Genomic DNA, 22159 nt, shown 5'->3' on the forward strand with positions numbered 1-22159 from the left:
TATCATTGGTCTTCAGTCTGTTCAGGAGAATGAGAGTATAAACTGTGTCTCTGCAAACGGCCCAAAAGCAAGGTCATGTCTTAAGCGGTCGCTCGTTAACTGTAGGCCTACAGACGATCAACAGACAAACTCTATCAATATCTGCCCTGTTGTCGCCTACCCCCTAGCGGCTCAACACTGTAACTGGAAGGTTTGGAATTTAGGAAGCAATTCAATAGAACGTATCACTTGTATTCTACTGTATCTGCATCACAATGTACAGTTGCCTACCTCAAGCCTATCCATGGACAAACCAACAAGCGACTGTAAACTACCTCGATGCTGATTTTATTACGGTGCAATGAATGAGTGCTGGGAAATATAAACTCATTATGGACTGCTGTAACGCGGGACTGTGGTAAGTATAGGTCCTGCCAGACAACTTGTCGACACTGTCCATTTTGTTGTTGCTGCTAGTGCTACAGTACTTGTTAGTTACAATGTAACAAACAGTCTCGTGTTGCTGCTACAATGTAACCACAATGTGAAGAGTAGAGAAGTTCCCACGTGTGGCGTATTTTTGCCCAATCACGATCGTTTAAAGTTTCCGTAATCACGCCCCTGGGTGTGTCTGCCTTGTTCCGGAGCAATCAAATGTTGCAATGTTGAAATGCTCTTGGCGTTCGACGAATCAAGGCGCTCCTTATAGCAAAATAATCATCCTACCATATGCAGAGAAAACGCTAGGTTCCATCCCTGTGATATCAAGAAGCAAGGTATGGAAACATCGCCGGGACCAACGCTACTTCGTTAGCTGTCAAACTTGACCAAATATAAGATTAATTTTAGGACATAGAACCAATTTGAAGTATACGTTCCCGTAGTAGAAACGTTGGGTGGGGTTTGACATGTATTGTGTGAGTCGCTAGCCTAGAAAAGTCTGAGGCTTTTTGATAGACTTGTCGGTCGATCATGGTGATGTAGCCTATATCTGTGTTACTGTATCTTTCATATTATTGCCATTTTGTAACAGGTGACTCGCTTGCTACAGTTTGCTGCTAGCGATATAAGTTGGCTGACTTGCAGTGCTGACTGAGCCTACATAAAGCCCGCAGTGAGGCGAGTGTAGGGCACTTGGGGACTAGGGTTGTTGTTTTGTAGCTGACACAGCTGAATACGGGCGAACAAACCAGACAGGCGTTGGGTGAATAGATGTATTGTCGCCCGTCGCCCGTCGCCCCCCCATTACATCTGTTGACTGTCTGTCATGATAATACTTTTTTGACAGCTGATCAAACTAATACATAGATGTTTGCTTCGCAGAGTCTTACTTTCAATCACTGTCACTTCTTGACAGATCTGTCATTAAAATGAAATATTTACTCAGTAGCCTAGCTTAAGCAATCATTTTAAATTAAATTAAATCCAGCTCATCACCATTGCTGTCCTTAGAGTGACACGCTGTGTCACGGTGTTGGCCAGTAGAGCAGGGCCATTCAGTTCCAGACCTGCAGGACCTAAACCCCTGTGGTTGTCATCCTTCCCTGCTAATCAGGGACTGACTCAGACCTGGCACCCAAGGTGAATGGACTCTCTGCCCGATCAGTGACATGAATGAACTTCCAAGTAGAGAAGAGTCCCTCCAGACCTGGAGTTTAATAACCTGAGTTTAATAACCTGTCTATTGGTTTCCCTGTGTCCTATTCACCGTGGCCCGCTGTTGTCACCTCACAGTGCCAAAGTGTCGTCGCAATTCAGAATGCCACATACCAACAAGTCCAGAAGTACCTCGGCCAGTGGCTCTAGTACCGGACCGGACCGAGGGGAGGAACGAGAAGAAGAAAGAGAGGAAGCTGAGCCAGAGCCAAAGGTCCAAGTCCAGGAAGCAGGGGATGGTGGAGGAGAGAACACTGGAGACCCGGAGATCATCAAGTCCCCTAGTGACCCCAAACAGTACAGGTAACATCAATGTTTACCTTACACACCAACGTGTGAGAGAGAGACCTTTTCTTTCCGTTCGTCCGTCCGTCCGTCTGTCCGTCTGTCTGCGAGACTCTGCAGGGTGTCTGGGGGCGTAACAGGTCACGTGTTGGCCAAGGAGCGGTGTAAACCAGACATCCTGCTGTCATTTGAAACCAACTGAAGCACACAGTTTCGGAGGGCCAAACTGTGTGGGTGGTTGTGTCAGCATCTTAGAATAAGAGAATAGTGTTTACCTCTGTCTAACCCCTCCCACAGGTACATCGAGCTGACCAATGGGCTTCGAGTTCTGCTAATTTCAGACTTCACTGGTCCTGCCTCTTCTGGAGATGACGAATCAGAGGAGGAGGAGGAACTGGGGGAGGAGGAAGAGGAGGAAGAAGACTCAGGAGAGGAAACAGAGGAAGAGTCTGAAGAAGAGGAGGATGACAAGGACTGTGACTTTGAGGATGACGAGGATGGAGGGAAGAGGAAGAAGGGACACTCAGAGAAACAGGTGAGAGGGTGACCTGAAGAGGAAATAACAGCACATTAGCAGCAATAGTAATAAGGGTGTTGATGATTGTGTGTTTGTTTATGTGTGTGTGTGTTTGCGTGTGTGTGTGTCAGTCTGCTGCAGCGCTGTGTGTGGGTATTGGCAGCTTCAGTGACCCCAATGACCTCCCAGGCCTCGCCCACTTCCTGGAACACAGTGAGTATGATGGCCCTTAAGGATGAGATTGTTTTGTTGTGATAAATCTGGTGCAATGCTGTGTTTGTGACACAAGGGGATATAAAACAGACTCTCCTCTCCTCCCCCTCTCCTCTCCCTCCTCTCCTCTCCTCCTCTCCTCCTGTAGTGGTGTTCATGGGCAGTGAGAAGTACCCATCAGAGAATGGTTTCGATGCCTTCCTGAAGAAACATGGGGGCAGTGACAACGCCTCCACGGACTGTGAGAGAACCGTCTTCCAGTTTGACGTCCAGAGAAAGAAATTCAGAGAGGCTCTGGACAGGTCAGCAACACACCACCATTATAGTCTCTGTGCCTTGTCTCTTGATTCTGATTAGTCCATCTGACTCTGTACCTGTCTGTGATTGGCTCTCTCCAGATGGGCCCAGTTTTTCATCTGTCCTCTGATGATCCGAGACGCCATCGACAGGGAGGTGGAAGCTGTCGACTCCGGTGAGAGGCATTCTGGGGGAAAAAATGTTGACTTTATTCAGACCTTATGCACTGGTTATGTAGTGACCTGCTCCCCCTTCTCTCTTTTATCAGAGTACCAACTGGCCAAGCCGTCTGACTCTCACAGGAAAGAGATGTTGTTTGGGAGTCTAGCGAAGCCAGGTCACCCCATGGGCAAGTTCTGCTGGGGTGAGGGCAGACACACACACACACACACACACACACACACACACACACACACACACACACACACACACACACACACACACACACACACACACACACACACACACACACACACACACACACACACACACACACACACACACACACACACAAAAACTACTCTGTGTACTGTGTTGTCATGTGTAAAGGAGAGACAGATGTTGTGTTATTGTGGTATGTGGCTGAGCTGTTGTCATGGTTTCACCCGGTGGTTGTCATGGTTTCCCCAGGTAACGCCCAGACTCTGAAGACAGAGCCCAGGAAAAAGAAGATCAACGTTTACAAGAGGCTCCGCTCCTTCTGGAAGAGACATTACTCTGCCCACTACATGACCCTGGCTGTGCAGTCTAAAGGTGACTCGCACTCACACACACACATACACACACACGACCTTGCCGCGCAGTCACACATGTAACTCTGTTGTCCTCCTCTGTCGGTGTGTCTGTGTGTGTGTGTGTGTGTGTAGAGAAGCTGGACACTCTAGAGGAGTGGGTGAAGGAGATCTTCAGTGGAGTGCCCAACAAGTGAGTCTCAGCTGTACAAAAATCCCTCACCATTCAAATATCATATGGCCATTTAGCGAACACTTACTGAACCCTGTTCCTCAGTGCTCAGACCAAGCCGGACTTCTCTGAGCTTCTGGATCCCTTTGATACTCCAGCCTTCAACAAGCTGTACAGAGGTAGGAACACCTGCTTTATTGAGCTGACCTGCACAGCCTTCTCTCCTGATCTCCATTAGAGCCATACTGCTTCAGTTCATCAGCTCACTGAAAACAGGATTTTGAATGGGAATCAATTGTTGATTCCCAAAAAGATACGCTCACAAGTGTAGTAAGACATAGCTGTGTGTTTCAGTTGTTCCTGTGAGGAAGGTCCATGCTCTGACCATCACCTGGTCCCTGCCCCCTCAGGAGAAACACTACAGGTAAGAAACACAACTAGATATAATACAGCTATTACAGATAGTGCAGCTACTACAGATAATATAGCTACTATAGATAATACAGCTATTACAGATAGTACAGCTACTCCATATAATAGAGCTACTACAGATAATACCGCTACAACAGATAATACAGCTACAGATAATACAGCTATTACAGATAATACAGCTATTACAGATAATACAGCTATTACAGATAATACAGCTATTACAGCTATTACAGAAAGTACAGCTACTACAGATAATACAGCTACTACAGATAATACAGCTATTACAGATAATACAGCTACTACAGATAATACAGCTACTACAGATAATACAGCTAGATAATACTACAGATAATATAGATAATACAGCTACTACAGATAATACAGATATTACAGATAGATAATACAGCTACTACAGATATAATACAGCTATTACAGATAATACAGCTACTACAGATAATACAGCTACTACAGATAATACAGCTACTACAGATAATACAGATAATACAGCTACTACAGATAATACAGCTACTACAGATAATACAGCAGATAATACAGATAATACAGCTACTAGTACAGATAATACAGCTACTACAGATAATACAGCTACTACAGATAATACAGATAATACAGCTAATACAGCTACTACAGATACTACAGCTACTACAGATAATACAGCTAATACACATAATACAGCTACTATAGATAATACAGCTACTACAGATAATACAGCTAATAGAGCTACAGATAATAGATAATACAGATAGTACAGATAATACAGATAATACAGCTACAACAGATAATACAGCTATAGCTACTATAATACAGCTACTAATACAGATAATACAGATAGTACAGATAATAATAGAGCAGATAATACAGCTACAATAATACAGATAATACAGCTATTACAGATAATACAGCTACTACAGATAATACAGCTACTACAGATAATACAGCTACTACAGATAATACAGATAATAGAGCTACTTATAATACAGATAGATACAGCTACTACAGATAATACAGATAATACAGCTACAGATAATACAGATAATACAGCTATTAATACAGCAGATAATACAGATAGTACAGATAATACAGATAATACAGCTACTACAGATAATACAGCTACTACAGATAATACAGATAATACAGCTAATACAGATAATACAGCTACTACAGATACTACAGCTAATACACATAATACAGCTACTATAGATAATACAGCTACTACAGATAATACAGCTACTACAGATAATAGAGCTATTACAGATAGTACAGCTACTACAGATAATACAGATAGTACAGATAATACAGATAATACAGCTACAACAGATAATACAGCTATTACAGATAATACAGCTACTACAGATAATACAGCTACTACAGATAATACAGATAATACAGCTACTACAGATACTACAGATAATAGAGCTATTACAGATAGTACAGCTACTACAGATAATACAGATAGTACAGATAATACAGATAATACAGCTATTACAGATAATACAGATAGTACAGATAATACAGATAATACAGCTATTACAGATAATACAGCTACTACAGATAATACAGCTACTACAGATAATATAGCTACTACAGATAATACAGATATTACAGATAGTACAGCTACTCCATATAATACAGCTATTACAGATAATACAGCTACTACAGATAATACAGCTACTACAGATACTACAGATAATACAGCTACTACAGATAATACAGCTAATACAGATAATACAGCTACTACAGATAATACAGCTACTACAGATAATACAGCTACTACAGATAATACAGCTACTACAGATAATACAGCTACTACAGATAATACAGATAATACAGCTAATACAGATAATACAGCTACTACAGATACTACAGCTACTACAGATAATACAGCTAATACACATAATACAGCTACTATAGATAATACAGCTACTACAGATAATACAGCTACTACAGATAATAGAGCTATTACAGATAGTACAGCTACTACAGATAATACAGATAGTACAGATAATACAGATAATACAGCTACAACAGATAATACAGCTATTACAGATAATACAGCTACTACAGATAATACAGCTACTACAGATAATACAGATAATACAGCTACTACAGATACTACAGATAATAGAGCTATTACAGATAGTACAGCTACTACAGATAATACAGATAGTACAGATAATACAGATAATACAGCTATTACAGATAATACAGATAGTACAGATAATACAGCTACTTCATATAATACAGCTACTCCAGATAATACAGATAGTACAGATAATACAGATAATACAGCTATTACAGATAATACAGCCACTCCAGATAATACAGCGACTCCAGATAATACAGCTACTACAGATAATACAGCTACTACAGATAATACAGCTACTACAGATAATACAGCTATTACAGATAATACAGCTATTACAGATAATACAGCTACTACAGATAATACAGCTACTACAGATAATACAGCTACTACAGATAATACAGCTACTACAGATAATACAGCTACTACAGATAATACAGCTACTACAGATAATACAGCTACTACAGATAATACAGCTACTACAGATAATACAGCTATTACAGATAATACAGCTACTACAGATAATACAGCTATTACAGATAATACAGCTACTCCAGATAATAGAGCTATTACAGATAGTACAGATAATACAGCTACTACAGATAATACAGCTATTACAGATAATACAGCTATTACAGATAATACAGCTATTACAGATAATACAGCTATTACAGCTATTACAGAAAGTACAGCTACTACAGATAATACAGCTACTACAGATAATACAGCTATTACAGATAATACAGCTACTACAGATAATACAGCTACTACAGATAATATAGCTACTACAGATAATACAGATATTACAGATAGTACAGCTACTACATATAATAGAGCTATTACAGATAATACAGCTACTACAGATAATACAGCTACTACAGATAATACAGCTACTACAGATAATACAGATAATACAGCTACTACAGATAATACAGCTAATACAGATAATACAGCTACTACAGATAATACAGCTACTACAGATAATACAGCTACTACAGATAATACAGCTACTACAGATAATACAGCTAATACAGATAATACAGATAATACAGCTAATACAGATAATACAGCTACTACAGATACTACAGCTACTACAGATAATACAGCTAATACACATAATACAGCTACTACAGATAATACAGCTACTACAGATAATACAGCTACTACAGATAATACAGCTACTATAGATAATACAGCTACTACAGATAATACAGCTACTACAGATAATAGAGCTATTACAGATAGTACAGCTACTACAGATAATACAGATAGTACAGATAATACAGATAATACAGCTACAACAGATAATACAGCTATTACAGATAATACAGCTACTACAGATAATACAGCTACTACAGATAATACAGATAATACAGCTACTACAGATACTACAGATAATAGAGCTATTACAGATAGTACAGCTACTACAGATAGTACAGATAATACAGATAATACAGCTATTACAGATAATACAGATAGTACAGATAATACAGCTACTTCATATAATACAGCTACTCCAGATAATACAGCTACTACAGATAATACAGCTATTACAGATAATACAGCTACTCCAGATAATACAGCTATTACAGATAATACAGCTACTACAGATAATACAGCTATTACAGATAATACAGCCACTCCAGATAATACAGCGACTCCAGATAATACAGCTACTACAGATAATACAGCTACTACAGATAATACAGCTACTACAGATAATACAGCTATTACAGATAATACAGCTAATACAGATAATACAGCTACTACAGATACACAGATAATACAGCTATTACAGATAATACAGCTACTACAGATAATACAGCTATTACAGATAATACAGCTATTACAGATAATACAGCTACTACAGATAATACAGCTATTACAGATAATACAGCTATTACAGATAATACAGATAGTACAGCTACAGATAATACAGATAATACAGCTACAGATAATACAGCTACTACAGATAATACAGCTACTACAGATAATACAGCTACTACAGATAATACAGCTACTACAGATAATACAGCTACTACAGATAATACAGCTACTACAGATAATACAGCTACTACAGATAATACAGCTAGATAATACAGCTATTACAGATAATACAGCTACTACAGATAATACAGCTATTACAGATAATACAGCTATTACAGATAATACAGCTACTACAGATAATACAGCTACTACAGATAATACAGCAGATAATACAGCTACAGCTACAGATAATACAGCTACTACAGATAATACAGCTACTACAGATAATACAGCTATTACAGATAATACAGCTATTACAGATAATACAGCTACTACAGATAATACAGCTACTACAGATAATACAGCTATTACAGATAATACAGCTACTACAGATAATACAGCTACTACATATAATACAGCTACTCCAGATAATAGAGCTATTACAGATAGTACAGCTACTACAGATAATACAGCTATTACAGATAATACAGCTATTACAGATAATACAGCTACTACAGATAATACAGCTACTACAGATAATACAGCTATTACAGATAATACAGCTACTACAGATAATACAGCTACTACATATAATACAGCTACTCCAGATAATAGAGCTATTACAGATAGTACAGCTACTACAGATAATACAGATAGTACAGATAATACAGATAATACAGCTACAACAGATAATATAGCTATTACAGATAATACAGATAGTCCAGCTACAACAGATAATATAGCTATTACAGATAATACAGATAGTACAGATAATACAGATAATACAGCTACAACAGATAATATAGCTATTACAGATAATACAGATAGTCCAGCTACAACAGATAATATAGCTATTACAGATAATACAGATAGTACAGATAATACAGCCACTCCAGATAATACAGCGACTCCAGATAATACAGCTATTACAGATAATACAGCTACTCCAGATAATACAGCTATTACAGATAGTACAGCTACTACAGATAATAGAGCTATTACAGATAATACAGCTATTACAGATAGTACAGCTACTACAGATAATAGAGCTATTACAGATAGTACAGCTACTCCAGATAATACAGCTACTACAGATAATACAGCGACTCCAGATAATACAGCTATTACAGATAATACAGCTACTCCAGATAATACAGCTATTACAGATAGTACAGCTACTACAGATAATAGAGCTATTACAGATAGTACAGCTACTCCAGATAATACAGCTACTACAGATAATACAGCTACTACAGATAATACAGCTACTACAGATAGTACAGCTACTACAGATAATACAGCTACTACAGATAATACAGCTACTACAGATAATACAGCTACTACATATAATACAGCTACTCCAGATAATAGAGCTATTACAGATAATACAGCTACAACAGATAGTACAGCTATTACAGATAATACAGCTACTACAGATAGTACAGCTATTACAGATAATACAGCTACTACAGATAATACAGCTACTACAGATAGTACAGATAATACAGATAGTACAGATAATACAGCTTCTCCAGATAATACAGCTACTACAGATAATACAGATAGTACAGATAATATAGCTATTACAGATAATACAGATAGTACAGATAGTAGAGCTACTACAGATAGTAGAGCTACTACAGATAGTAGAGCTACTACAGATAATATAGCTATTACAGATAATACAGCTACAACAGATAGTACAGCTATTACAGATAATGCAGCTACTACAGATAATACAGCTACTACAGATAATACAGATAGTACAGATAATACAGCTACTACAGATAATACAGCTACTACAGATATTACATGTAATACAGCTAATACAGCTTTATAACAGGAACTACAGGAGAGCTACTACAGTTGATGATGCACCTCTCTCTCTGCCTCATTCTTTCTGCCTCTCTTCGTCCCCCCATCCCGTTCTCGCTCCAACTCTCTCTCTCTCTTTCTCAGGGTGAAGCCTCTCCACTACATCTCTTGGCTGATTGGTCACGAGGGCACAGGCAGCATCCTATCAATTCTCAGGAGGAAGTGAGTCAGAACTACAGCACACAGGACTGCATAACCCACAATGCACCGTTTTATAGCAATGTTTATGTGGCAACTGTACTTAGGTGCTGAGGTGTGTGTGTGTGTGTGTGTGTGTGTGTGTGTGTGTGTGTGTGTGTGTGTGTGTGTGTGTGTGTGTGTGTGTGTGTGTGTGTGTGTGTGTGTGTGTGTGTGTGTGTGTGTGTGTGTGTGTGTGTGTGTGTGTGTGTGTGTGTGTAGGTGCTGGGCCATGGCTCTGTTTGGAGGGAACAGTGAAACAGGCTTTGACCAGAACTCTACCTACTCCATCTTCTCTATCTCCATCACACTCACTGACCAAGGATTCCAGAACTTCTACCAGGTTGGTACACACTCACTCACACATCCATTCAAAGTCCTATTTTCCCGAACCCTAATTATAACCCTAACCCTAATTATAACCCTAACACTAATTATAACCCTAACCCTAATTATAACCCTAACCCTAATTATAACCCTAACCCTAGTTATAAACCTAACCCTAATTATAACCCTAACCCTAGTTATAACCCTAGCCCTAGTTATAAACCTAACCCTAATTATAACCCTAACCCTAGTTATAAACCTAACCCTAATTATAACCCTAACCCTAATTATAACCCTAACCCTAGTTATAAACCTAACCCTAGTTATAAACCTAACCCTAATTATAACCCTAACCCTAGTTATAACCCTAACCCTAGTTATAAACCTAACCCTAGTTATAAACCTAACCCTAATTATAACCCTAACCCTAGTTATAAACCTAACCCTAGTTATAAACCTAACCCTAATTATAACCCTAACCCTAATTATAAACCTAACCCTAGTTATAAACCTAACCCTAATTATAACCCTAACCCTAGTTATAAACCTAACCCTAGTTATAAACCTAACCCTAATTATAACCCTAACCCTAATTATAACCCTAACCCTAGTTATAAACCTAACCCTAGTTATAAACCTAACCCTAATTATAACCCTAACCCTAGTTATAAACCTAACCCTAGTTATAAACCTAACCCTAATTATAACCCTAACCCTAATTATAACCCTAACCCTAGTTATAAACCAAACCGTGAAGCCTAAAATAGTATTTTTACAAGTGAGGACTGGCAACATTTCCTCACTTCTCTGAATTGTAGTTGGCTTACTATTCTTGTGAGCACTTTTGGTACTCAACAGTATAGTAAAAGGTTTGGTACACAGAACACACATTATCTGTGTTTCTCTACAGGTGGCTCACCTGGTCTTCCAGTATCTCAAGATGCTACAGAGCCTGGGCCCCCAACAAAGGTAATGTCTGTGTGATTAGGGCTTCATTATAGGCATGTGAAATGCAGAATATGTGCTTTATTTATACAGTATATGACTATCTCTCTCTCTCTCTCCATCTCGCTCGCTCTCTGTCTCTCTCTCTATCTCTCCCTCTGCCTCTCTCCCTCTGCCTCTCTCCCTCTGCCTCTCTCCCTCTGCCTCTCTCCCTCTGCCTCTCTCCCTCTGCCTCTCTCCCTCTGCCTCTCTCCCTCTGCCTCTCTCCCTCTGCCTCTCTCCCTCTGCCTCTCTCCCTCTGTCTCTCTCCCTCTGTCTCTCTCCCTCTGCCTCTCTCCCTCTGCCTCTCTCCCTCTGTCTCTCCCTCTGCCTCTGCCTCTCTCCCTCTGCCTCTCTCCCTCTGCCTCTCTCCCTCTGCCTCTCTCTCTATGTTTGTAGGATCTATGAGGAGATTCAAAAGATTGAAGCCAATGAGTTTCACTACCAGGAACAGGTAAATACTACTAACATTCTCCTCCTATCTACAAGTACAGGAATGAATTCCAACCAAACGATGCACCCCTGTGTGTTTCAGACGGACCCTATAGAGTATGTGGAGGATATCTGTGAGAACATGCAGCTGTTTCCTAAAGAACACTTCCTCACCGGAGACCAGCTCATGTTCCAGTATTCACCTGAGGTACGGACTGTGTGTGTTTAGGTGATCGTTGCGGCCCTTTCCTTGCTTACGAAGCTAACCTGGTGTGTGTGTATGTGTATGTGCTGTTTGGAGAAGGTGCTTTCTGTATCCTTAAGTGTCTATGCATACAAAGACCTTTGAAATGTTTGAAACCTTCTTGAATGTAATTTGTTGATTCAAATAAAGTATTTATTGTGTGTGTAGGTGATCAGTGCGGCCCTGTCCTTGCTGACTCCAGACAGATCCAACCTGTTGCTGCTCTCTCCAGAACACGAAGGCCACTGTCCCCTCAGGGAGAAATGGTTTGGGACACACTACAGCGTAGAGGGTGAGACACACACACACACACACACACACACACACACACACACACACACACACACACACACACACACACACACACACACACACACACACACACACACACACACACACACACACACACACACACACGGGCCTACTACAGTGGCTTCAGAAAGTCTTCATACCCCTTGACTTGTTCCAGCCTGAGTTCAAAAGGGATTAAATCTACACTACCGTTCAAAAGTTTGGGGTCACTAGGAAATGTCCTTGTTTTTGAAAGAAAAGCTCATTTTCTGTCCATTAAAATAACATCAAATTGATCAGAAATACAGTGTAGACATTGTTAATGTTGTAAATGACTATTGTAGCTGGAAACGGCAGATTTTTTATGGGATATTTACATTGGCGTACAGAGGCCCATTATCAGCAACCGTCACTCCTGTGTTCCAATGGCATGTTGTGTTAGCTAATCCAAGTTTATCATTTTAAATGGCTAATTGATCATTAGAAAACCCTTTTGCAATTATGCTAGTTCAGCTGAAAACTGTTGTGATGATTAAAGAAGTAATAAAACTGGCCTTCTTTAGACTAGTTGAGTTTCTTGAGCATCAGCATTTGTGGGTTTGATAACAGGCTCAAAATGGCCAGAAACAAAGACCTTTCTTCTGAAACTTGTCAGCCTATTCTTGCTCTGAGAAATTAAGGCTATTCAGAGCTTTGCACACCTGAATTGTACAATATTTGCACATGATTCTTTTTAAAATTCTTCAAGCTCTGTCAAGTTGGTTGATGATCATTGCCAGACAGACGTTTTCAGGTCTTGCCATAGATTTTCAAGCCGAGTCATAACTTTAACTAGGCCACTCAGGAACTTTCAATACCGTCTTGGTAAACAACTGTAGTGTATAATTGGCCTTGTGTTTTAGGTTATTGTCCTGCTGAAAGGTGAATTTGTCTCCCGGTATCTGTTGGACTGCAGACTGAACCAGGTGTTCCTCTTTGCCTGTGCTTAGATATATTTCGTTTCTTTTTATCCTAGTCATGCCAATGACAAGCATACCAATAACATGATGCAGCCATCACCATGCTTGAAAATATGAAGAGTGGTACTCAGTGATGTGTTGTGTTGGATTTGGCTCAAACATAATACTTTGTGTTCAGGACATAAAGTTGATTTCTTTGCCACATGTTTTTCAGTTTGACTTTAATGCCTTAATGGAAACATGCATGTTTTGGAATATTTTTTATTCTGTACAGGTTAGTGTTGTTAACTAACTACAATGTTGTTTATACATCCTCAGTTTTCTCCTATCACAGCCATTAAACTCTGTAACTGGTTTCCTTCCTCTCTGGCAACTGAGTTAGGAAGGACGCCTGTATCTTTGTAGTGACTGGGTGTATTGATGCACCATTCAAAGTGTAATTAATAACTTCACCATGCTTAAATATATTTAGATATTCAATCTGTTTTTTTTTACCATTTAACCAGCCCTTCTTTGCTGGGTATTGGAAAACCTCCCTGGTCTTTGTGGTTGAATCTGTGCTTGAAATGTACTGCTCGACTGAGGGACCTTACAGACCATTGTATGTGTGGGGTACAGTGATGAGGTAGTCATTCAAAAATCATGTTAAACACTGTTATTCCACACAGAGTCCATGCAACTTATTATGTGACTTGTTAAGCACATGTTTACTCCTGATCGTATTTAGGCTTTTAGGGGCTGAATACGTATTTACTCAATACATTTCAGATTTTCATTATTAATTCATTTGTAAAAATGTCTAAAAACATAATTCCACTTTGACATTATGGGGTATTGTGTGTAGACCAGTGACACAAAATCTCAATTGAATACATTTTAAGTTCAGGCTGTAACACAACAAATCTTGGAAAAAGTCAAGAGGTGTGAATACTTTCTGAAGGCTCCGTGTGTGTTTGCATTATTAGAGGACCAGATCATGTCAACATGGTCCCAGTATGTAGAGAGAGAGAGAGGGTATCCTGATAGTTTTCTCTTCTCTGTCCAGATATCCAACAGGAGTGGAGAGAGCGCTGGAACGGAGACTTTGAGCACAACTCTGACCTGCACCTCCCTGTCGAGAACAAGTTCATCGGTTAGTGTGTGTGTGTGTGTGTGTGTGTGTGTGTGTGTGTGTGTGTGTGTGTGTGTGTGTGTGTGTGTGTGTGTGTGTGTGTGTGTGTGTGTGTGTGTGTGTGTGTGTGTGTGTGTGTGTGTGTGTGTGTGTCTGTGTGTTTGCGTGTTGTGAACCTTCCTAATGTGTTCATATTTTGTGTCTTCCTTCCAGCGACTGATTTCAGCCTGAAGCAGTCTGACTGTCCTGATACTGAGCTGCCAGTCAGAGTAACTGCCAACGACCGAGGATGTCTCTGGTACAAGAAGGACAACAAGTTCAACATACCCAAAGGTGTGTGTGTGTGTGTGTGTTAGGGCTATGACGGTCATGGAATTTTGGATGACGGTAAATTGTCCAGCCAACGCAATGTCTGTAATAACCGTTTGAATAGTAATACCAGAAATAGAATGGGCGTCCCCATTCAATTCAAAGATGGCATAATGGATGGACTGGCAGCCACTGCGAGTGTACCCACAGGAGGGTTTACTCCGCCCAAAATCTGTCTGCGAAAATAAGACCACGAAATTAGGAATTTTTGAAAAGGAGGTGAGAGTGGTGAAATTGGTGAACAAACAATGTAATTGCTAAATTGCTACGTGAGGCTTATTTGATCTGATAGATTTTCAGGAATGGTTAGGTTGTTACAAATGCACTGATATAAGTGGATGCATTTGACCAACTTAAAAAAACAACTTTATATCAGAGTTGTACCTGTTGTTCAGGTGGGACCATTCTGCCCTCTCATTGGCAAGAATGGTCCCACCTGAATTCCTTCCATCTTTAAGGACATGTATTTCCATTGTTAGAGCGGTCACTCCACTATCTTGTCAATATAATTGAAAATCTTTGATTCAACTCAACTGACGTTACAAAAAAATACATTTCATTACAAGAGACACATCAGTTAACATACTTTGAATGAACATTCTACATTAGCATGGATGTTATTGCATCACAATACCATGCAGCCATCCCTAGTGTAACCGTGAGTTTACCAGTCAAATTGCCAGGGTAAGAGGTTCCAAGCATATAGATCCTCTTAAATGTTTATTCTAGTTGATAATTCTATGGTTCCAAGCCCGTTCTTTTCATGTGTGCTGCTGTTTCCTAGGCAACCCGAAGACTGGTTTGCTCCAGCACCTTGCTTGTTTCATCATGTTGTTTAGGGTACATGTTACAGCAGAAACAGACTCAATTGCACAAATTCCAGGCCGTCCTGTTCGTACCCCAAAAAACAATAATTATGACAGTTATTTTCCCTTCATAATGGTTTTCATCCACACAGTAATTGTGCCAGCCCTAGTGTGTGTGTGTGTGTGTGTGTGTGTGTGTGTGTGTGTGTGTGTGTGTGTGTGTGTGTGTGTGTTTCAAAGTAATTTCTTTATAAAACACACAATCTGGCCTCAATGTCCACATTCTTTTAAAGGAAAATTCCACCCAAAAACTATTTTGGTATTTGTTTCATTAGTCCATAGTTGATATAGTCACAGTTTATCATTTGCATCATACTGGGTGTGTTTCTGTATTTTGAAAGTGATATATCTTGAAAACATGATTGCTGACATGCAACACATTTTTGGACTATATCAACAAAGGACTAGTGAAACAAATACCAAAATATTGTTTTTGGGTGGAGTTTTGCCTTAATCTCTATCTGGTACAGCCAGTAGAAAACGGTTCACCCCTCTAAGTCTGGTTCCTCTCTAGGTTTCTTCATAGGTTCCTTCCTTCGAGGGGTTTTTTACTGGCAACTGTTCTTCTGCTGATCATTTCTTTTTTTGAACCATTATTTAAACGTATAAAGGGCTTTATAAAACATTTGATTTGAGTTACGACAACAGTGAACAATTCAAATGGTCGATAGCTATAATCTTTCATTGATCTGTCATTTCTACTCTCTCTCCGTTGATCTGATGTTTCCTCTCTCTCCTTTGCTGATCTATCGTTTCTTCTTTCTCTCCTTCAGCTTACATCCGCTTCCATCTCATCTCTCCGGTCATCCAGCAGTCAGCCAGGAAGTAAGTCCAGGGTTTAGTGAGCCATTAGCCAACAATTGTTTCACAGGTAGAGATTGTGCTAAAACTGCTAGCCTCTGGAGAATGCAGCCATAGCTCAGAACTGTTTTACACAGTATTTTAATCCTGTTTCTCTCTGCTTACATCCCTCTCTCCAATCTCTCATCCCCAACACCCCTCTCTCACTCACTCCCTCCCACCCCTCTCCACCCGCCCCTTCCTCTAATTCTCTGCTCTCTCTCCCCCTCCCTAGCCTGGTGTTATTTGACCTGCTAGTGAACATACTGGGTCATAACCTAGCGGAGCCAGCCTACGAGGCTGACGTGGCCCAGCTGGACTACAAGCTGTCAGTAGGAGAACACGGACTGGTTATCAAGGTCAAGGGCTTCAACCACAAACTGCCTGTGAGTTAGACCCAGACGCACTGTACCGCGCCACACACACCACACTCACACATGAGGATTATGATGATGATGATGATGGTGTTCCCTCCTGTAGCTCCTGTTCCATCTGATCCTGGACCATCTGGCTGACTTCTCTGCCTGTCAAGATGTCTTCAATATGTTCTCTGAGCAGCTCAAAAAGGCCTATTTCAACATCCTCATACGACCTGAGAAACTGGGCAAGTACGTCACGTGCGTGCGTGCGTGTGTGTGTGTGTGTGTGTGTGTGTGTGTGTGTGTGTGTGTGTGTGTGTGTGTGGGTCTGTTTGTTGGTGTGTGTCCCATCTCACCATTGTCTTCTCTCTCCCCCACCAAACACACACTCTCAGGGACGTGCGGTTGTTGGTCCTGGAGCATGGTCGCTGGTCCATGGTAGAGAAGTACCAGGCGCTGGCAGACGGTGGTCTGACTGTAGAACAACTGATGGAGTTCAGCAGAAGCTTCAAGACTCAGCTCTATGCAGAGGGACTGGTGCAGGGGAACTTCACTAGCCAGGTGACTGGACCATGAGAACACACACACACACACACACACACACACACACACACACATTACACACCCTTTCCACTAAACCCTCTTGTATGATTTCTGCCATTTATTAAAGTGGGATCTGTTTTCCCTGCAGGAGTCAATCCAGTTCCTGCAGTACGTCACTGAGTAAGTTTACACACACACACACACACACACACACACACACACACACACACACACACACACACACACACACACACACACACACACACACACACACACACACACACACACACACACACACACACACATAACTTTCTTTGCTGTCTGTCTGTCAGTAAGCTGCAGTTCTCCAAGTTGCCAGCAGAGGTCTCTGTGTTGTTCAGAGTGGTGGAGCTGCCTCTGAAACAGCACCTCTGTAAGGTCAAAGCACTGAACAAGGGAGATGCCAACTCAGAGGTCACAGTCTACTACCAGGTACACACACACACTGGTACAATTCATCTGTTCATGACTGATTGACTCACCTCTGACATTCATTCACTCTCTTCCTTTCTCTCTCTCCAGTCTGGTCTGAAAAACCTCAGAGAACACACACTGATGGAGCTGCTGGTGGTGAGTACACCAACAATCATTCATCCTTTAATCCCCTAACCTCTCATCCCTTCTTCCTCTGACCTCTGTGTTGTTGCTATTGTTGTGATTCCAGATGCACATGGAGGAGCCCTGCTTTGACTTCCTCAGGACAAAAGAGACTCTGGGGTCAGTGTCTGTGTTTCACACTTGTCTGTCTCTCTGGTGACTAAATAGACCATGGAACCTCTGGAAAGAGTAGGAGTGTTAACCAGTGTCCCATCCTTCCTCAGTGTCCCAAACCTCCATCTTCTAATTGGCTCAGTCAACTTAAACCCCTCTCTCAATCTTTCTCCTCCAGGTATCATGTTTATCCAACCTGCAGAAACACGTCTGGAGTCCTGGGCTTCTCTGTCACAGTGGAAACACAGGCCACCAAGTTCAAGTGAGATCCTCATACTGACTGTATTGTGCACTGCAGTGATTTTGATGTGGCCTTCATGAGGCTATAAGTACTCTCTCTCATGACCTGTAAACACCTCTTATAGTAATGACAGTGGGCTCTCTCTTCTCTTTCTTTCCATCTCTCGTTCAGTACTGAGCTGGTAGAGTTGAAGATAGAGGAGTTTCTGTCTTCCTTTGGAGAGAAGTTGAGTGCTCTGACTGAGAGTGCCTTCAACACACAGGTATGTGTGTGTCTGACTATATATCCGAGTGTACTGAAGTTTACTTGTTAAGCTGAAGGTGTGTGTGTGTGTACAGGTGACTGCGCTGGTCAAGCTAAAGGAGTGTGAGGACACACACCTGGGAGAGGAAGTGGACAGGAACTGGGCCGAGGTCGTTACACAGCAGTATGTCTTCAACAGGCTTCACAGAGAGGTGAGACACACACAGGGCAATTCAGTTTTTCTGGTGTGCAGAATTTTACATTGCTTGCTGTAGTTTCTGCAGACGTTTCACGTGTGACTGTGTGTGTGTGTGTGTGTGTGTGTGTGAGTAGATTGAGGCACTGAAACAGATGACCAGAGCAGAGCTGGGATCCTGGTATCTGGAGCACCGCGGACACAACTGCAGAAAACTCAGTGTACATGTAAGTGTGTGTATACGCGGCAGCGTAGCCTAGTGGTTAGAGCGTTGGTCTAGTAACCAGAAGGTTGAGTTCAAACCCCCGAGCTGACAAGGTACAAATCTGTCGTTCTGCCCCTGAACAGGCAGTTAACCCACTGTTCCCAGGCCGTCATTGAAAATAAGAATATGTTCTTAACTGACTTGCCTGGTTAAATAAAGGTCAAATTAAAAATAAAGTGTGTGTATAGTTGAGCAGTGTAACCAATGTTTAAGAGCTGTGTGCTCTAACATCGACCTCCCTCCCTAGGTGGTAGGTTTTGGGCCAGAGGAGGGCGACCCCCCAGTAGATGGCAACGGAGAGAGGGATGAGGAAGAGTGTGGCAGTTCATCCTACGGTGAAGTGTCCAAACTGACCTTCCTCCCCGCCTCGCCCAAGATGGCCACCGCTACATCCATCATGGACATTCCTTCATTTACCCAGAGCCTTACCCTCTTCCCATACCACAAGATCATCCAATAGACTACCAGTATATATTTTCTCGATATTTATTTCAAACTCTCTCCTTCATTGCCTGACCATAACATCATCTAATAAACTCAGAGATACACAACCACTGTCTTTGGGGCTGAATCTCTCTATCACAACTTCTTGTTCATTACTATAATATCTCCTAAGGCTTTAGAACGGCACCTCTATAAGGTACTACGCATGTTAAGGCAATACAGTATGGAGAATGCTTTATGGGATGTCCTATCTGTGTGTAGCTTATGTAGACTTGCTACAAGTGTTCATAACAGCTTATTGGCAGTCAGCAAGCAGCTCCCTGCAACATTCAGGTAAGGGTCAAACATGGACGAGTCCTGGCCTGTCATATTCAACATGTCTCACTGCAGTCACCCTCTCACACAGCACACGCGGAATCAAAGATGGTATACACACAGTTAAACTAGATTTTTATTCCAACAAACAAACTATTTGTGGCATTTAGAGTTTTGGAATGCCACAGGTAACTCAGTTGGTGCTAGTGACTCAGTCAGGTGTGAGTACGCTTTTTAAGCTTCCTGACTGTCACACGGCCTCTCTCCTGTGTGAATACGCTGGTGTCTCTTAACACTCCCTGACTCTCTGAAACTCTTCCCACACTGAGAGCAGTGATACAGCCTCTCTCCTGTGTGAGTACGCTGGTGTCTCTTTAAATTTCCTGACACACTGAACCTCTTCCCACACTGGGAACAGTGATACGGCCTTTCTCCCGTGTCTCCTGATCGATGGAAACTCTTCCCACACTGAGAGCAGTGATACAGCCTCTCTCCTGTGTGAGTACGCTGGTGTCTCTTTAAATTTCCTGACACACTGAACCTCTTCCCACACTGGGAACAGTGATACGGCCTTTCTCCCGTGTGAGTACGTTGGTGCACATTTAAGTCTCCTGATCGATGGAAACTCTTCCCACACTGAGAGCAGTGATACGGCCTCTCTCCTGTGTGAGTACGCTGGTGTGTCTTTAAATTTCCTGACACACTGAACCTCTTCCCACACTGGGAACAGTGGTACGGCCTTTCTCCCGTGTGAGTATGTTGGTGCACCTTTAAGTCTCCTGATCGATGGAAACTCTTCCCACACTGAGAGCAGTGGTGAGGTCTTGGCTTCCCTGTGTCTCTGTGTTTCTGGGTGTGATCTGGAGTTGTTGAACACCGCTGAGAGCCACTGGGTGGTGCTTGTGTCTCTGATCTAATCCCTCCACTCCTCGGCAGCCTGACGTACTCTTCCCTGTGGCATCTCTTTGTGTGCTTGTAGAGGTAGATCTGAGCCGTGAAGGAGAACGGACAACCAGAGCAGGAAAAGATCGGAGACTGGGACGACTCATTCACACCTGAAAGGAAAGGGTGAGAGAAACGGAAGGGGTGTTCAGAGAGGTCGAAGAGAATAGCAAGCTGGATAGAGAAGCAAATACTGAAAGAAAAAGTCTAATGATATCATTATATTCCACTTCACTTGAATATAGAGATGGAAAGAGAGGGGGAATTAAACCGGTAGTTCTAGAGCAGTGGTAGTCTAATATTTCTGGGGGAGACACTTGCGTGAAAACACTCACTGGATGAGCCACCGTAGCCTTCCCAAATTGATTCATATTCATGCTATTTGATTCACAATGTTTGGACACTTGGGGGAATCATTATCTCAATAATTGCACAAAATATGTCAAATCAGATAATGCCAAATTTCAGTCTGAAGGAAGCAGTGGAAGGTACTTAAGTAAAAATACTTTAAAGTACTACTTAAATAGTTTGAGGGTTATCTGTACTTTATTTTCCTACTTATATTGTTGACAACTTTTACTCCACATTCCTAATGAAAATAATGTACGTTTTACTCCTTATAATTTTCCCTGACACCCAAAAGTACTAGTTACATTTTAAATGTTTAGCAGGACAGGAAAATTGTCTAATTCACAAACTTATCAAGAGAATGTCCCTGATCTTCCCTAATACCTCTGATCTAGCAGACTCACTAAACACACACGCTTAGTTTGTAAATGATGTTTGAGTGTTGAAGTGTGCCCCTGGCTATCCATAAAAACAAGGATATCCTGCAGTCTGGTTTGCTTAATATAAGTCATTTTCTACTAAAGTATTTTTTACTTTTACTCAAGTATGACAATTGGGTACTTTTTCCACCACTGAAAGGAAGTATGTTTTGGGGTGATTGAAATGCATTTAAGGTATTGGAAAGTTCAGGAAAACATTAGGGATTGATCATCAAACATTCTGTGGAGA

At 41.2% G+C, this 22159-nt stretch overlaps 1 protein-coding gene and 1 pseudogene across 3 annotated transcripts; one reads left to right on the forward strand and one right to left on the reverse strand.

Annotated features, from left to right (window-relative positions):
• The first annotated feature begins 666 nt into the window (after positions 1 to 666).
• On the forward strand, positions 667 to 19992 carry LOC124007888 (nardilysin-like). 3 transcript variants are annotated; one of them, XM_046318733.1, is made up of 32 exons: positions 667 to 755; positions 1714 to 1938; positions 2218 to 2455; positions 2569 to 2650; positions 2799 to 2952; positions 3049 to 3122; positions 3216 to 3311; positions 3578 to 3700; positions 3814 to 3871; positions 3956 to 4029; positions 4205 to 4274; positions 10329 to 10406; positions 10644 to 10764; positions 11659 to 11717; positions 12132 to 12186; positions 12268 to 12372; positions 12577 to 12700; positions 14704 to 14790; positions 14983 to 15102; positions 16778 to 16829; positions 17080 to 17230; positions 17325 to 17452; positions 17599 to 17764; positions 17895 to 17926; positions 18079 to 18217; positions 18308 to 18355; positions 18450 to 18502; positions 18675 to 18758; positions 18909 to 18999; positions 19076 to 19192; positions 19314 to 19403; positions 19689 to 19992. In XM_046318733.1, the coding sequence occupies exons 2-32, from the start codon at positions 1739 to 1741 to the stop codon at positions 19899 to 19901; spliced, it is 3282 nt and encodes a 1093-aa protein (XP_046174689.1). In that variant the 5' UTR covers positions 667 to 755; positions 1714 to 1738; the 3' UTR covers positions 19902 to 19992. The 3 variants fall into 3 exon arrangements, with proteins under 3 accessions (XP_046174689.1, XP_046174688.1, XP_046174690.1); XM_046318732.1 differs by lacking the exon at positions 667 to 755 and adding an exon at positions 763 to 1560; XM_046318734.1 differs by lacking the exon at positions 667 to 755 and adding an exon at positions 763 to 1560 and having other exon boundaries at positions 18127 to 18217.
• Positions 19993 to 20318: 326 nt separating this feature from the next.
• LOC124007893 overlaps positions 20319 to 22159 on the reverse strand; it is a 15525-nt pseudogene continuing 13684 nt past the window's right edge.

Source organism: Oncorhynchus gorbuscha, linkage group LG21 (assembly GCF_021184085.1).
Source record: "Oncorhynchus gorbuscha isolate QuinsamMale2020 ecotype Even-year linkage group LG21, OgorEven_v1.0, whole genome shotgun sequence".
NCBI classification, from domain to species: domain Eukaryota; kingdom Metazoa; phylum Chordata; class Actinopteri; order Salmoniformes; family Salmonidae; genus Oncorhynchus; species Oncorhynchus gorbuscha.

What these genes read in the sequence shown, in the direction of transcription:
- LOC124007888 (XM_046318733.1), top strand. Translation starts at nt 1,739, where the DNA reads ATGCCACATACCAACAAGTCCAGAAGTACCTCGGCCAGTGGCTCTAGT. An exon ending in TTCAGTGGAGTGCCCAACAA is followed by an intron (nt 3,872 to 3,955) that starts GTGAGTCTCAGC and finishes CCTGTTCCTCAG; the next exon opens with TGCTCAGACCAAGCCGGACT. An exon ending in CACTGATGGAGCTGCTGGTG is followed by an intron (nt 18,356 to 18,449) that starts GTGAGTACACCA and finishes TTGTGATTCCAG; the next exon opens with ATGCACATGGAGGAGCCCTG.